This window comes from Chrysemys picta, chromosome 8 (assembly GCF_011386835.1).
Source record: "Chrysemys picta bellii isolate R12L10 chromosome 8, ASM1138683v2, whole genome shotgun sequence".
In the NCBI taxonomy this organism is placed as follows: domain Eukaryota; kingdom Metazoa; phylum Chordata; order Testudines; family Emydidae; genus Chrysemys; species Chrysemys picta.
In genome coordinates this window covers 81,218,876-81,234,330 of record NC_088798.1, presented here as the reverse complement: position 1 = coordinate 81,234,330, position 15,455 = coordinate 81,218,876, and the positions used below count along the sequence as shown (strand labels likewise).

The window sequence follows — 15,455 nt, the reverse complement described above, 5'->3', positions numbered from 1 at the left end:
ACCCATCTAGAAAAGGCTGTGATAGTACCATACTTACCTGCCTCACAGCTATTGTGAGATACACACCCTATCTTGTAACTGCTTCTGAAATATCTTTCAAATGCAGTCCAACTGTTGTAGCATAGCATGCGGCTATGCTAGCATTGTAACAATTCATGATAAGAGACCATTGGATGGACTGCCTAAGAGGGGTAAGTGTATATCACAGTTTGGGCTAACAGTTTTTAGAAAAAGAAATCCCTATGTACTCCAAATATCAACAATCATGCTGCCAAGCAAGATTCCTGAGGAACTGTGGGTAACAGCTGTCTTTTAAAACACATCTGACTCTCTAATACCATTGCTGAAGTCACTGTAGACAGAACTGTAGTTGTTAGTTCTTAAAATATTTCTTAAAGATTTCTGGATCCTTTGGATGAAAGCTGCTACATGTAAGTTGGTGTTATACATAACATAGTCATCAGCCTAGTTCTAGGATAATCGGAAAAAGAACTGAGAGAGTCTTGAAAGAAGATAAATGCTACCTGAGACTACAGCTAATAAGTCGAAATGTCTGCAGTTTGTGTTTGTGTTGTTTTAACTCAACAGCCGAGAAGAGGGTGATGTTCCATCTGATGTATGAAAAGCAGCAGTGGCTTCAAGATTTTGAAAGACATTCCCAAGGAAGGAGAATGAACATGGGCTTACCACTATCCCCCAAAATGTCAAATGAGGGGCCCAAAATGAAAGCTAGGGAATCCTCAGGGCCCCCTGTGAAACACGATAATTTGTGAGTGAATACATTCTCTGCCAGAGAAAAAAATCAATGCAATTCCTCTGTTGGGCAGGAGATCTCCAGCAAGACAGCAGGAATTTTAAGACCCAGTGACTGCAGCATCTCTTGTCCATGCAGCAAGTGTGTGGATTTAGCTGGAAACAGTGACATGGAGACCTTGGAGGCGTTTGATATCCTACATGCTCTTAAAAATCTGATGTCCCAGTCAAATAAAGCTATATCAAGGTTTCATCCAGTCAATGGTCCTTCAGATTGCTATGGAATCTTATATAAAACATCTGAGTGATCTGTGAGGAAAATGAATAATCATACCACTTCCCAGACTATATAGTTTTGGGCCAACACACATACCCACAATATGGTTTACAGCCACTCTTAGAAAATTGGCTAATATTTTTAGTAAAAAAACACCCCAATGCTAGCAATAACCCAGAGCAATGGGTGTGTAATTACAAGTCGGCCTACCACAGACTATTGAAATTTATAGTTAGAGTAAAAAAGGCAGAAGGGAACTCAGCACAATGTGGTTCAACTACCAAAAACCCCCAACTTTCTTTGTCTCCACTATGACTCCACTAACCACTTCATTGTCACTAAAGAGGACTCAAAATGAAGAGGAAAGGAGCAGCTTTCAGAGTCAAAAAGTCATAAGCAAACATCTTTTCTCAGGTGAAAACAGGCACTGAAAGCATCAATGTATTTCTAGTTATTTTCATACTAAATTGTTTTCCATTTTCTTTCATCCATAATAGGACCACAGACAGGATGTCCTGTACATTTTCAAAATGGACTTACTTTGGCACAAACAATGTTTCCATGAGCCAAATGTTTAAACCTCCAAAGCCAGGGCAGCCAGTGCTTCACAGACCATTTGCTATATTGCCCGTAAGAGACTTGAGTCATGTTCACACATAAATCCAAAGAACAAAACACTCCACAATTTGGAGCAGATTATGTGTGTATAGAATGAGTTTCTTGAAGAAAAGGCTAAATTGAACTTAAAGAATATTTCACACATCTACAGCATCTTTATTCTTGGCATCTCCAAGAGCTTCATAAATACGAGTTTAATCCAAACCCTCTTATGAAGGTGATTACTGTCTCCACTTTACCGATGAATAAACTACGTCAAAGAACGGTTATTGGAATAACCCTGGGTCCCAGGGATTCAGCAGATGATCAGGGAAGAGAACCCAGGTTTTCTGACCTCTCCTAGGGCCAGGTTCTAACTTATTAAACACCATTTCTCACAAACGGGACCATCTTCACTGTCATACTCATGAAGCTGTACTGATTTCTGGCTCTATGCCTTTCTAATCAAGAAATAAAAGGTCAAATAGAGAAAAAATAAAAAAGCAACCTTACTCTTTATTCACATTTCAGGATTCATACTATATACACCTTTAACTCTCTGAATCCACGACAAAGATCTCTTTAGCATAGAGTTTTGCTACATGGAAAAAATACTGTAACTCAATTATAAGGCTCTGAATCTGTCATTTTTATTAATGTGGAGCGGTATCTTAGTACACAAGCACTTTCCAACAGAACTACTTGTGTAGTAAGGTTCTGCTAGTATGGGTGGCATGAACTGGGTCTTAAGGGATCATTGAGTCTACTCATGTATATTGTTGAAATTTAACAGCTGTTTTTAAATTCACATCCAGTTCAGTTTCTCAGACCTCCATTATGATCCATAAGAACATAAGAATGGTCATGCTAGGTCAGACCAAAGGTCCATCCAGCCCAGTATCCTGTCTACTGACAGTGACCAATGCCAGGTGTCCCACAGGGAGTGAACCTAATAGGCAATGATCAAGTGATCTCTCTCCTGCCATCCATCTCCACCCTCTGACAAACAGAGGCTAGGGACACCATTCCTTACCCATCCTGGCTAATAGCCATTAATGGACTTAACCTCCATGAATTTATTTAGTTCTCTTTTAAACCCTTTTATAGTCCTAGCCTTCACAACCTCCACAGGCAAGCAGTTCCACAGGTTGACTGTGCACTGTGTGAAGAAGAACTTCCCTTTTATTTGTTTTAAACCTGCTGCCCATTAATTACACTTTGTGGCCCCTAGTTCTCATATTATGTGAACAAGTAAATAACTTTTCCTTAGTCACTTTCTCCACACCACTCATGATTTTATATACCTCTATCATATCCCCCCTTAGTCTCCTCTTTTCCAAGCTGAAAAGTCCTAGCCTCTTTAATTTCTTCTCACATGGGACCTGTTCCAAACCCCTAATCATTTTAGTTGCCCTTTTCTAATGACAGTATATCTTTTATGAGATGAGGAGACCACATCTGTACACAGTATTTAAGATGTGCGCGTACCATTGATTTATATAAGGTCAATAAGATATTCTCCGTCTTATTCTCTATCCTTTTTTTAATGATTCCTAACATCCTGTTTGCTTTTTTGACTGTCGCTGCACACTGCGTGGACGTCTTCAGAGAACTATCCAAGATGACTCCAAGATCTCTTTCCTGATTAGTTGTAGCTAAATTAGCCATCATATTGTATGTATATAGTTGGGGTTATTTTTTCCAATGTGCATTACTTTACATTTATCCACATTAAATTTCATTTGTCATTTTGTTGCCCAATCACTTACTTTTGTGAGATCTTTTTGAAGTTCTTCACAGTCTGCTTTGGTCTTAACTATCTTGAGCAGTTTAGTATCATCTGCAAACTTTGCCACCTCATTGTTTACCCCTTTCTCCAGATCATTTATGAATAAATCGAATAGGATTGGTCCTAGGACTGACCCTTGGGGAACACTAGTTACCCCTCTCCATTCTGAAAATTTACCATTTATTCCTACCCTTTGTTTCCTGTCTTTTAACCAGCTCTCAATCCATGAAAGGATCTTCCCTCTTATCCCATGTCAAAGGCTTTCTGGAAACCTAAGTACACTATGTCCACTGGATCCCCCTTGTCCACATGTTTGTTGACCCCTTCAAGGAACTCTAATATATTAGTAAGACATGATTTCCCTTTACAGAAACCATGTAGACTTTTGCCCAACAATTTATGTTCTTATATGTGTGCGACAATTTTATTCTATACTATTGTTTCAACTAATTTGCCTGGTACTGACGTTAGACTTACTGGTCTGTAATTGCCGGGAACACCTCTAGAGCCCTTTTTTAATATTGGCGTTACATTAGCTATCTTCCAGTCATTGGGTACAGAAGCTGATTTAAAGGACAGGTTACAAACCATAGTTAATAGTTCCGCAATTTCACATTTGAGTTCTTTCAGAACTCTTGGGTGAATGCCATCTGGTCCCGGTGACTTGTTACTGTTAAGTTTATCAATTAATTCCAAAACCTCCTCTAATGACACTTCAATCTGTGAAAAATCCTCAGATTTGTCACCTACAAAGGACGTCTCAGGTTTGGGAGTCTCCCTAACATGCTCAGCTGTGAAGACTGAAGCAAAGAATTCATTTAGTTTCTTCGCAATGACTTTATCGTCTTTAAGTGCTCCTTTTGTATCTCGATTGTCCAGGGGCCCCACTGGTTGTTCAGCAGGGTTCCTGCTTCTGATGTATTTAAAAAACATTTTGTTATTACCTTTTGAGTTTTTGGCTACCTGCTCTTCAAACTGCTTTTTGGCTTTCCTTATTGAATTTTTACACTTCATTTGGCAGTGTTTATGCTCCTTTCTATTTACCTCACTAGGATTTGACTTCCACTTTTTTAAAGATGCCTTTTTATCTCTCACTGCTTCTTTTACATGGTTGTTAAGCCACAGTGGCTCTCTTTTAGTTCTTTTACTTTGTTTTTTAATTCGGGGTATACATTTAAATTGGGCCTCTATTACGGTATCTTTGAAAATTGTCCATTCAGCTTGCAGGGATTTCACTGTAGTCACTGTACCTTTTAATTTCTGTTTAACTAACCGCCTCATTTTTGCATAGTTCCCCTTTCTGAAATTAAATGCCACAGTGTTGGGCTCAGGGGTTGTTTATTCTGTATCATGAGAAAAACAGCCATCATTCTTAAGGGTGCTCCTTAAAGAAATGGAGAGGAATAAAGCTAAATCAAACAAAAAATGAGGTTCATGACTTCAGAATAACTGTTTAACAATCAAAGTTGGATGAACAGTAAAATAAAAAGAGCTTACCAGAAGGGATAATACCCCTAGTGTGGACTTTTCTGATATAGTACTATTTACCCTTCAGTATCTTATACACATTTCTCAACATCTTAAACTCGTCTCTTGGTGGTTTTCCACAGTAGGGTTTCCTGTTTTTTTGGGGACACTGTCTTGCAGCCAAACAGATTTTAAAAAGCCTAACTTTAAGACCAATTCAGTGACAAGGACTCAGAGTGAGTCCTTAACACAATATTTTTCATGTGCTGGTATTGCCAGAACATATTGGGCATGACTATATGGCACATCTGATACACTGTGTCATAACTATAAAGGGAAGGGTAACAGCTGCCCTGTGTACAGTACTATAAAATCCCTCCTGGCCAGAGACTCCAAAATCCTTTTCCCTGTAAAGAGTTAAGAAGCTCAGGTAACCTGGCTGGCATCTGACCTAAAGGACCAATAAGGGGACAAGATACTTTCAAATCTTGAGGCGGGGAAGGCTTTTGTTTGTGTTCTTTGTTTGGGTTTGGTGTTCGCTCTGGGGACTGAGAGGGACCAGACATCAATCCAGGTTTCCACATCTTTCTAAACAACTCTCTCCTATTTCAAACTTGTAAGTAAATAGCCAGGCAAGGCGTCTTAGTTTTCCTTTGTTTTCTCAACTTGTAAATGTACCTTTTACTAAAGTGTTTATCTTTGTTTGCTGTACTTTGAACCTAAGACTAGAGGGGAGTCCTCTAAGCTCTTTAAGTTTGATTACCCTGTAAGGTTAATTTCCATACTGATTTTACAGAGATAATTTTTACCTTTTTCTTTAATTAAAAACCTTCTTTTTAAGAACCTGATTGATTTTTCCTTGTTTTAAGATCCAAGGGGTTTGGATCTTGATTCACCAGGAGTTGGTGGGAGGAAGGAGGGGAATGGTTAATTTCTCCTTGTTTTAGATCCAAGGGGGTTGGATCTGTATTCACCAGGAGTTGGTGGGAGGAAAGAGGGGAATGGTTAATTTCTCCTTGTTTTAGATCCAAGGGGTTTGGATCTGTATTCACCAGGGAATTGGTGAAGGTTTTTCAAGGCTTCCCGGGGGGGGAATCCATTGAAAATGGTGGCAGCGGACCAGGGCTAAGCTGGTAGTTAAGCTTAAAAGTTTTCATGCAGGCCCCTACATTTGTACCCTAAAGTTCAAAGTGGGGATACAGCCTTGACACACTGTAAGCACAATGACAGTATAATTATTATTACAATACAATCCAGTTAATTATGACAGAAGGGCAGGGATTGCAACAGTTAAGACTGCATAATAGTATCTGTGCTAGCGCCCTGTTTTCAGCTGAATTTTGCCCATTTGAGGATGAAATGTTTCATACTTGGTCTCCACCAAAAGGACAAGTTTTTATATTATATTATATTATATTATATTATATTATATTATATTATATTATATTATATTATATTATTTAAAACGTAGAAGCTGGAGCAAAAATGGGTTAGCCAATTTTATCCACATGGAGACTAAATGCCTACTCCTATCATAGAAAGATTCTTGACTTTTTTTTAAACCTGGAATGGCTATGGTAGAAAGTTGAAAAACAGCACGACAATAAGCCCTTCAGGAGGAGAAGTGTCTTTTTAAAAAGAATCAGATGTTGTATGTTCAAAGTATATTTGCATGGGGGAAGGTTGTGTAAGCTTCTACATTTTATGTTTTCTCTGTTTTGACCTTTTATTTATGAATTAGGAGGCTCCTAGAGCTGAAGACCAGCACATCTGCTTTATACTCTCATAAGTAAACTAGGGAAAGATGAAATTACTACAAGGTGCATGCACAACTCGTTGAAAGATCATTCTCAAAGAGAGGTTATCTTGATTTGCTGTCAAATTGTGAGGGTATATCTAGTGGGGTTCTGCAGGGGTCAATCCTGGGTTTGGTACTATTCAATATTTTCATTAATGACTTGGATAATGGAATAAAGAATATGCTTATAAAATTTGCAGATGGCACCAAGTTGGGAGGAGTAGCAAGCACCTTAGAGGACAGGTTTAAAATTCAAAATGACCTTACAAATTGGAGAATTTGTCTGAATTCAAGAAGATAAAATCAATTAAAGACAAGTGCAAAGTATTTCACTTAGGAAGAAAAAATTAAATGCACAACTACAAAATAGGGAATAACTGGCTAGGTGGTAGTGCTTCTGAAAAGGATCTGGGGTTATAGAGGACCACAAACTGAATATGAGTCATCAATGGGACATAGCTGCAGAGAAAGCGAATACGATTCTCAGGTGTATTAACAGGAGTGTTGTATGTAAGACACAGGAGGTAACTGTCCTGCTTTACTTGGCACTGGTGAGGCCCCAGCTGGAGTCGTGTATCCAGCTCTGGACACCACAATTTAAGAAAGATGTGGACACACTGGAAAGAATCCAGAGGAGAGAACAAAAATGATAAAAGGTTTAGAAAACCTGACCTATCAGGAAAGGCTGAAAATACTGGGCAAGTTTAGTCTTCAGAAAAGAAAACTGAGAAGCAACCTGGTAACGGTCTTCCAATATGTTAAGGGCTGTAATAAAGAGGACAGTGATTAATTGTTCTCCTTTTCCACTGAAGATAAGACAAGAAGTAATGGGCTTAATCTGCAGCAAGGAAGATTTAGGTTAGATATTAGGAAAAACTTTCTAACTATAAGGGTGGTTAAGCTCTGGAACAGGCTTCCAAGGGAGGTCGTGGAGTCCCCATCATTGGATGCGTTTAAAAAACAAGTTGGACAAACCCCTCTCAGGGCTGGTCTAGGTTTACTTGGTCCTGCCACAGAGCAGGGGGCTGGACTTCATGACTTCGAGGTTCCTTCTCCATCTCTACATTTCTATCATTCTATGATTTGTCAGCTTCTGTGGGTAAACTAGTGTCTCGAGAAAAGTAATGGGTTGAGGAAGGGTTTTAAGTTTTCCCTACACATTAGGCAGGATATGGTGGGGCTGAGCAAAGTGTGCTGAAAGGGAACTCGGGCTGAGGACATGCTTCAATTTCTGCAAGGTGATCCAAGCTCAGGGACCCTTTGGTCCCCTCTGGAGCGCACTGAAGTTAAAGAGGCTCCACATGAGTGTGGAGGTACACCCATGCAGATCAGCTTGCAGGATCAAGAATAAGGTGCACAGGAGGAAGTTCCCCTCTTGGGCATTTTAGGAATTACATAGTTGGGGAAAGCATAAGGCAACCCAACTCTGGCATTGCCTGACCTAACGTTACACAGTTAAGTTTTCTCAGGGTGAAATTAACCTCGATTTACAGACAGTACATGGCCTCTTGGCACTTCACTGCCACATACAGGTCTCAAGTGACGCAACTGCTTTGAGCAGTCTCTCTGCTCAGGGGTGAATTTCACCCGTCATATAGTTTCTGGTATGGAGAACATACATTCACACATCACAGTAATCTAAGCAACTCTTGATGATTTCATTTAATTAATTTTATTTTTAAAAATAAACACTGTTATAGATTAACTTGGCACCATATTCAGAGGGCTGGAAACTGAATATGTGATGTTATGTGATTGCATGAAGTTAAATGTAACCCCTGGCTTCAGGTTTTCCCATTTATTTTAAGTCTGAGATGGATCTGTTCCAAAACCCTGGATCCAAACACCGAGACGACTGGCAAAGTCCAATAATCTGGTTCCAGTCCAAATTTTGTAATTCAAATATTCAAGTGTAACTTTTATTTATGGAGGAAAATTGATAATGTTATTGCATAGTCAATGGTGGGAACAATGACCAAATCTTTTCTTAATGTTACTGTCTGAGGAAGCATGGATTATTCATATGTAATGGTGCAATAAATAGCACTCAATTAATTAAACTTAATATTTTTCCAAATATACTGATCCTTTCACTAATCCCTTTTGAGATACGGTATATATTAGAAAACTAGATACAGATATATTTTGGTACCAAAACAGCTCAATCTGTTTCCAAGGAAACATGATGATGCCACTTGGCAGGACCATTAGGTCAATGAATCTAAGTATCACATGGAACAAAAGCTTCACTATGCAAAATTATTTCTGATGATAAGCAATTTGAAAGCCTGGAAGGGACAATAAATTGCAACGGTGTTAGGATGGAGTTTGACTGAGGCTATTAAAGTGGGCATTTTCAGATCACAAACAGTAATGTTTGACAGTTGAAATGCTATAAAATTAAATAATCAGATTTTCTATACCTAATGATAGTAATATAGCCACTCACATTGAAACAGGGCAATCAGGCTTTTAGCAAAGGTGGCTTATTAAAAGGTTTCAGTCAAAGATACAAGAATATTTTTATAGCGGGGTGGACAGAGCTCTTGAAATAAGGAAGCAGCCAGTCAACCAGGAGTGTCTTTATTAAAATTTGCGAAGAGCTATGGAAACTGAAATATTTAAAAGGAAAAGTTCCAAATTGCAGCCTGTCTTAACACTGTTATAATCATCTTGGAAACACACTCTAAAATCTAGGCTGATATTTTAATATTGTGTAAGTGTGCCCTCTTGGCATGTTTAATTCATGCAAAGCCCACTGTGGATAAACATGCTTGCCTAGGTATTAAAATACATGCATTAGGACTGGGCCTGCAAAACTGCATGCATACCTAAAAAGTGGGAACCTAAATATCTATTTATTTAACTTATCCCACTGGTAGTAAGAAATCATAAAAACAGCTATGCTTTTGCAATAACACAAAAAATAAATGTATGTGCTCCCTCTGCTGGAAACCATTCCTTTGAATGCTATTTTTAGAACTGCATACTTTCTGATAATATTAAGGATAATGACTGTAAGCAAAAAGTAACAATGCTGCTTTTAATCTGGTGAATGAGGCAAAATATAGTTTCCCAAATAAAAAATGGAAAGAAATGTTAGCTTATAAGTGGTTATTATAAAAATGAATATAAAATGGTGTGGTTCATAGTTTTGTATTAATAAATGGCAAAAAAGTGAAACTTAAACACTGATTAATCCTCACAATTTAGGGTGAATAGGACAGTCAGTGACCTGAACTCTCTAAGTCATGAAAGTAATATTTAATCTCTAGTAGCATCAGGACGCAGGCACAGCCAGCCATAATGGAATGCTGTTATGAAACACAGGTTGGGAAAAAACAGTTCCTCATTTTTAGGGTTACCATATTTCGAGCCTCCAAAAGGAGGACACTCCACCGGCCCCCGGCCCCACCCCCAGCCCCGCCCACGCCCCAACTCCGCCCCTTCCTCAAAGTCCCCGCCCCAACTCCGCCCCCTCCCCTGCTTCCCGCGAACATTTGATTCGCGGGAAGCCTGAAGCAGGTAAGGGGGGGTGTGGGGGGAGGAGGAGCGGCCCAGGCTGCCCCCCCCGGCGTTTCAAGCCTGGGCCGGCCCCCGGCCGAGCACCCCCTGGCCCCGCCGGCCCCCGGACCCCCGGCCGAGCATCCCCTGGCCCGCTCAGCGGCCCCCAGCCCCGCCGGCCCCCCGGCCCGCTCAGCACCCCCCGGCCCGGCCCCCGATCCCCGGCCGAGCACCCCCTGGCCCCGCCAGCCCCAGGACCCCCGGCCAAGCATCCCCCGGCCCGCTCAGCACCCCCCAGCCCCGCCGGCCCCCCGGTCCGCTCAGCACCCCCCGGCCCGGCCCCCGATCCCCGGCCGAGCACCCCCTGGCCCCGCCAGCCCCCGGACCCCCGGCCAAGCATCCCCCGGCCTGCTCAGCACCCCCAGCCCCGCCGGCCCCCCGGCCCGCTCAGCACCCCCCGGCCCGGACCCCGGCTGAGCACCCCCTGGTCCCCCCGGCCCGCTCAGCACCCCCCAGCCCCGCCTCCGGACCCCACTTCTCCTACCTGGGCTCCAGCTGAGCTGCTCCTCCCCTCTCAGAATGTAAGAGCCGAGCTGCTGGCTTCGGGCAGCCCTCCCCTGCCTCAGGACCCAGAGCTGGCTGGGCACGTCCCTTCCCCGGCTCCAGCTGAGCTGCTCGGCTCCTCCCCCTCAGACTTACAGAGCGAGCTGCCCGAGCCAGCCCAGCGTTACCGGCTTCGGGCAGCCCCCCCCTGCACCGCGGGAGCAGCTCAGCTGGAGCCGGGTAGGAGTAGTGCCTGGCTGGGGGCTCGGGGTCCGGAGGCAGGGGGGGGCTGCCCGAAGCCAGTAGCGCTGGCTCGGCAGCTTGGCTCTGTAAATCTGAGAGAGGAGGAGTGGAGCAGAGCCACAGGGGGAGAGGAAGTGCTGGCCATTTTCCCGGACATGTGTGGCTTTTCGGCAATTCCCCCCGGACGGGGGTTTGATTGCTGAAAAGCCGGACATGTCCGGGAAAAAACGGACGTATGGTAACCCTACTCATTTTTCATGTAAGGTGCGACTACACTTATGGCGCCTGTAAAGTACAGACACTGCACACTCTGCTGGCATAGGGATAAATAGCAGTGTAGATGGTAAGGTACGGTTTAGATGAGGACAGCATAGTGCCTTGCACACTTGAACCCTATGGTAAATACCCTACACCAATGGCCAGGCAGTGCCCATGTCTACACTGCTATTTTTAGCCAGTGCAGTGTACTGCAGTCTCCCCGCACCAGAGCCTTTCCCCGCTGTGCCCAGTAGCTCCCCGCTGCCTTCCCCCACCAGAGCCTTTTACTGCTGCGGGTAGCTACACACCACAGTGACAAGAGTGGATGCAGCCTGCCTTCACTGCAGCGTGTAGCTATACATGTAGTGTATAGCTATACTCTACTCGCTGCCGTAAGTGTAGACACGGCATGTATCTGAATGATATGATGCTAAATCCAAAGTCCAGTGAAGTAAATGGGGGTCCTGCCATTGACTCGAATGGGGCATTGGATCAAGTCCTACATGAAAATCTGTCTGAGTGAACTTCCTAATTCAAACATGGATAGGAACACAATGTCCGTCTTCCACGGTCAAAGTGACTACTAAAAGGCATTTTTGTGCCAAAGCAGCTCATTCAATTATCATCAGCTTTAAAACACTGCCAGAGGCTGTGAAAATCTTTATGTGCAGCTGAAAAATACCCACAAAGGTGAAAAATTCTTTCCTGCCATTAAATATGACACAATCACAAATTACTCCCAGCCTTGTTTTTGCAACCAATAACCCAGTGAACTGTGTAAACAAAGGGAAACATCAGCATTATTTGTTTATGTCTACATAGCACTTGAAATTGTGCTTGAAAATAGGAGTGTGGCCACCATGGCAAGGTGGCAGCTTGGGCTAGCCACCTGAATATATAGCCAGCGGGTTGGACAGGACTGCATTTGGGTGGCTAGCCCGAGGCACCACTACGGCTACTCTGCTATTAGCACGTTAGCTCTGCTAGAGACAGCCTGTCTGTCTACTGTGTTGGGAAACACTCTTCCAGTTGCTGTGTTGACATACCTTTTATTTTAGAGCATATGATGAGCTAGTTCCTTTCCTGACATTCAAGAATAAGTAAATGAGGGATGGTTCCCTGTTCTGAGGTCACTTGTAATAGCAGATAAGCACACAGAGAGTAGGAAAAGGGAAACAGAGGAAACTGTTAAAAATTGAATAGATTCACTGTAGACAGCATAGCAGAGGTGAGTTTTTGAGAGAGACTTAAAAGCAGACAGGGCATGATTCTTGGGGACTAGTTCAAGATCGTCGCTCCATGCATAGGGGATGCATGGAGCATGGAGGCAACTGCAAGAAGCAGGGGAAAAGGCAGACAAGGCTGGGAATGCTGGCAGCACAGAAAAGCACATGTTGAGTACTACATTTTGGAATGTATGGTTTGACCAATATAGAAGAATGAGCAATGCAGATGGTGACCAGGGAAAATGAATTCCACTATAGTTAGTGCCCTTGTCCTTCAATCTGCAGGGTGACTTTTAGGAGGGTTGTTTACCTCTCTCTCCCTCCTACCAAGGGTGAGATGCCACAGTATGAACTGGCTGGTTGGGGAAAGGCTATTAACAAAATTGATAAAAATAAAGGAAGGAGCAACAAAACATTGCAAGACTTCTGCTCTGCTACTCTCCTTCCCCCCCCCAAAAAACCAAACACATACTCCTTATTTAAAACAAGTAAACACCACAGAGGTTACTTTCGAGCCAAAAAAAAAAAAGCTGTAATAACAAAGAGTTTGTTTTGTTTGGATAGTTAGGGTGCATTTTCAATGCAGAGTGGATGGGATTAAGTAGACAACTTCCATTAACAGTTGCGCCAGTTTCCCATTCACAGCTGGAAGCACAGACCAGACTCTATCTCTATTTAACAATGAGTACTTGTATGAAAATAGATACACTAAGAAAGGAACCCAGAAAATATATAAGAAAAGTCAGAAATATTATAGAAAAACCTTGAAAATTCTTTGCAAATGTTTAGGCTGGGATTTGCAAATTCCAATGGGAACTGAGCTCCCCTTTCTTTTAGGTTTAGTTATTCATTTTATAGAACAACTTTTTGACATTTAGGTTTTTTGATTAAATTAAAAAAAAAAACCACAACCCTTTTATCTGCTCTCTGTCTGTCCAAACCGAAACTGAGCATGGAAACTCTAAAGCAGTCGCAGAAGTTCTAAATTCTCCAAATCTTCAATTTCAGTGAATTAAAAAAGAAAAAGAAGATGGTTCTCCCCATCTGAACACTCAAACACTTTGATTTCACAACTAACAAATTCTCTTAAAGTATGGGACAACAGCAGGGCCACACAGAGGTGTTCGGGGTCAGGGCCAAAATCTGCAACTGAAGGCCCCTCACCCCCCGTACCTAAGGCTCCAACAGTGAGGTAGTAGGAAAAATGAGCCCACTCCACACTCACCCCGTACTGGTGGCCCCTGTCCCATGGAGCTAGGCCCAGCTCCCCCCTTCTGGTGTTGCAATCTGGCACGTGGGGTCCTTGTGCTGATTTGAGTCCACATTGGCCGGGCCAAACCTGAGTGCCAGGCTGCAATGGACCCCTCCCTCCCGCCTTGGCCCAGGCAGTCCTGGACAGTGGCAGCATCAAAAAAATTAAAAGGATTACTTACATCGTGGACAAAGAGACAAGTGTATTGAAAGCTCCAGGAGTGATGGTGGTGATGCGGTTGTCGTACAGAGAGAGCAACCTTACTGAGCTTAGTCCTGTGAAGGTGTCATTGTTCACACAGCTGATCAAGTTGCTCCTCAGCATCCTGCAAAGATTCAGACATGGAATTAGAATACTCCTTGAGACTGTAGTGAAGGTGGTGGTGGTGGCCTAATCTAAAGGCAGGGGTCCACGAATGCCATTTCTAACATCCATCTGTTGTAATACAGGACGGTGACTGACGCTAAACGAGCATCAGACCCTGTTCTGTTTTGACTATCAAGAGTACAAATAGCTAACAAAGGGTCCTTCTCACCTCAAATGTGTACCATTATGAATCTCAAACTCCATTATTATACTTGCTCACACATGGCATTAAAGAGTGGTGAACACTCTGCAGCTGAAATTACAGTGGGACCAAAAACCTTCGCTAGCATCAGACATGCAGTCAGCTTTAAAAGTCTAATAATTTACTGAGTATGGGAGTAATCTAAAATGGATTTCTGAGGCCACCTGATATGGACTCTGGCTACACTCTGAGCATAACAATACTTACATTGCTGTAACAAAATGACTATCCTAAATAGTTTTTTAAAAATTGTATTTAAACAGTATGAAAGGAGATCACAATAGTGGAAGCTTATGTCTGGTATAGGAAAGGGTTTCCAAACCAAAACAAGCTCTGAAATCTTATTATCATCATTAACTTTCCTATAGCAGCCAGAGGAAAAAAAAAAAGTTATGACCCCCCAAAATGCCTCTTTACTCAATGCTTGTACCAGATGAACATACATTGCTGTGAGTTGTTATGGCAACAATGAATTTGATGGTAAAGCCTAATTGAATTGAAATACTATAATATCTAATTTTGCTTCATAGCCACAAAGGCTTTAGAGCTATTCATGAAGCATGTGTCAGATTTCATATGAAATAATGTAGTGGTACATTAATGTCACTATTCATCTTCAGATTAAATATTATTCAGTATCTAAAGAATACCAGCAGAAAGTCCCAAAATACATGCGAACATGTGCTCCCACTCCAATAATCTAAGCATGTAAACTAAAGGGGAAATAATTCTCTGCTTTGAAATCCAGGCAGTCTGCATTGAGTTCAATATACCCTCCCTGTTGTCACATCCCACACTGATACCAGCCAGCTAGGCAGTTGGATACTACATTGATAGGAGGTACTTTACCCTTGCCTGAGAGAGATTAGATTTTGCAAGACAGGTATAGATATTTACATTCTAATCAGACATTTGGTGTGCAAGGCCATGACTTGACACTAAGTTTTAAGTGGATATACTTCCAAATCCAGTTACTGTATCACCTTAGTCACCTATAATATAAATAGATGGGTCTTAGTGCCATAAGCAGTGGTTAAATAGAGCATGTTAAAAAATGGGGAGACCAAAAAGCACATGACAAGAGATATTAACAGGACACCAAAAAGTTGGGGGGAACTTGTCCCTTCATGCAATGGTTCCATCTATGCCATAAACTTTAGAAGGAACATGCTATTCTAAG

At 42.2% G+C, this 15,455-nt stretch overlaps 1 protein-coding gene across 2 annotated transcripts in view; it reads right to left on the bottom strand.

The window, feature by feature from the left end:
* The window catches only part of SLIT3 (slit guidance ligand 3), a 793,796-nt gene that overhangs the window by 168,086 nt on the left and 610,255 nt on the right, over window positions 1–15,455 (bottom strand). For both annotated transcript variants that reach the window (XM_005295705.5, XM_065554865.1), the window contains one exon: window positions 13,889–14,032. In XM_005295705.5, the coding sequence (XP_005295762.1) occupies window positions 13,889–14,032 (144 nt within the window). The remainder of the gene's footprint in view (window positions 1–13,888; window positions 14,033–15,455) is intronic.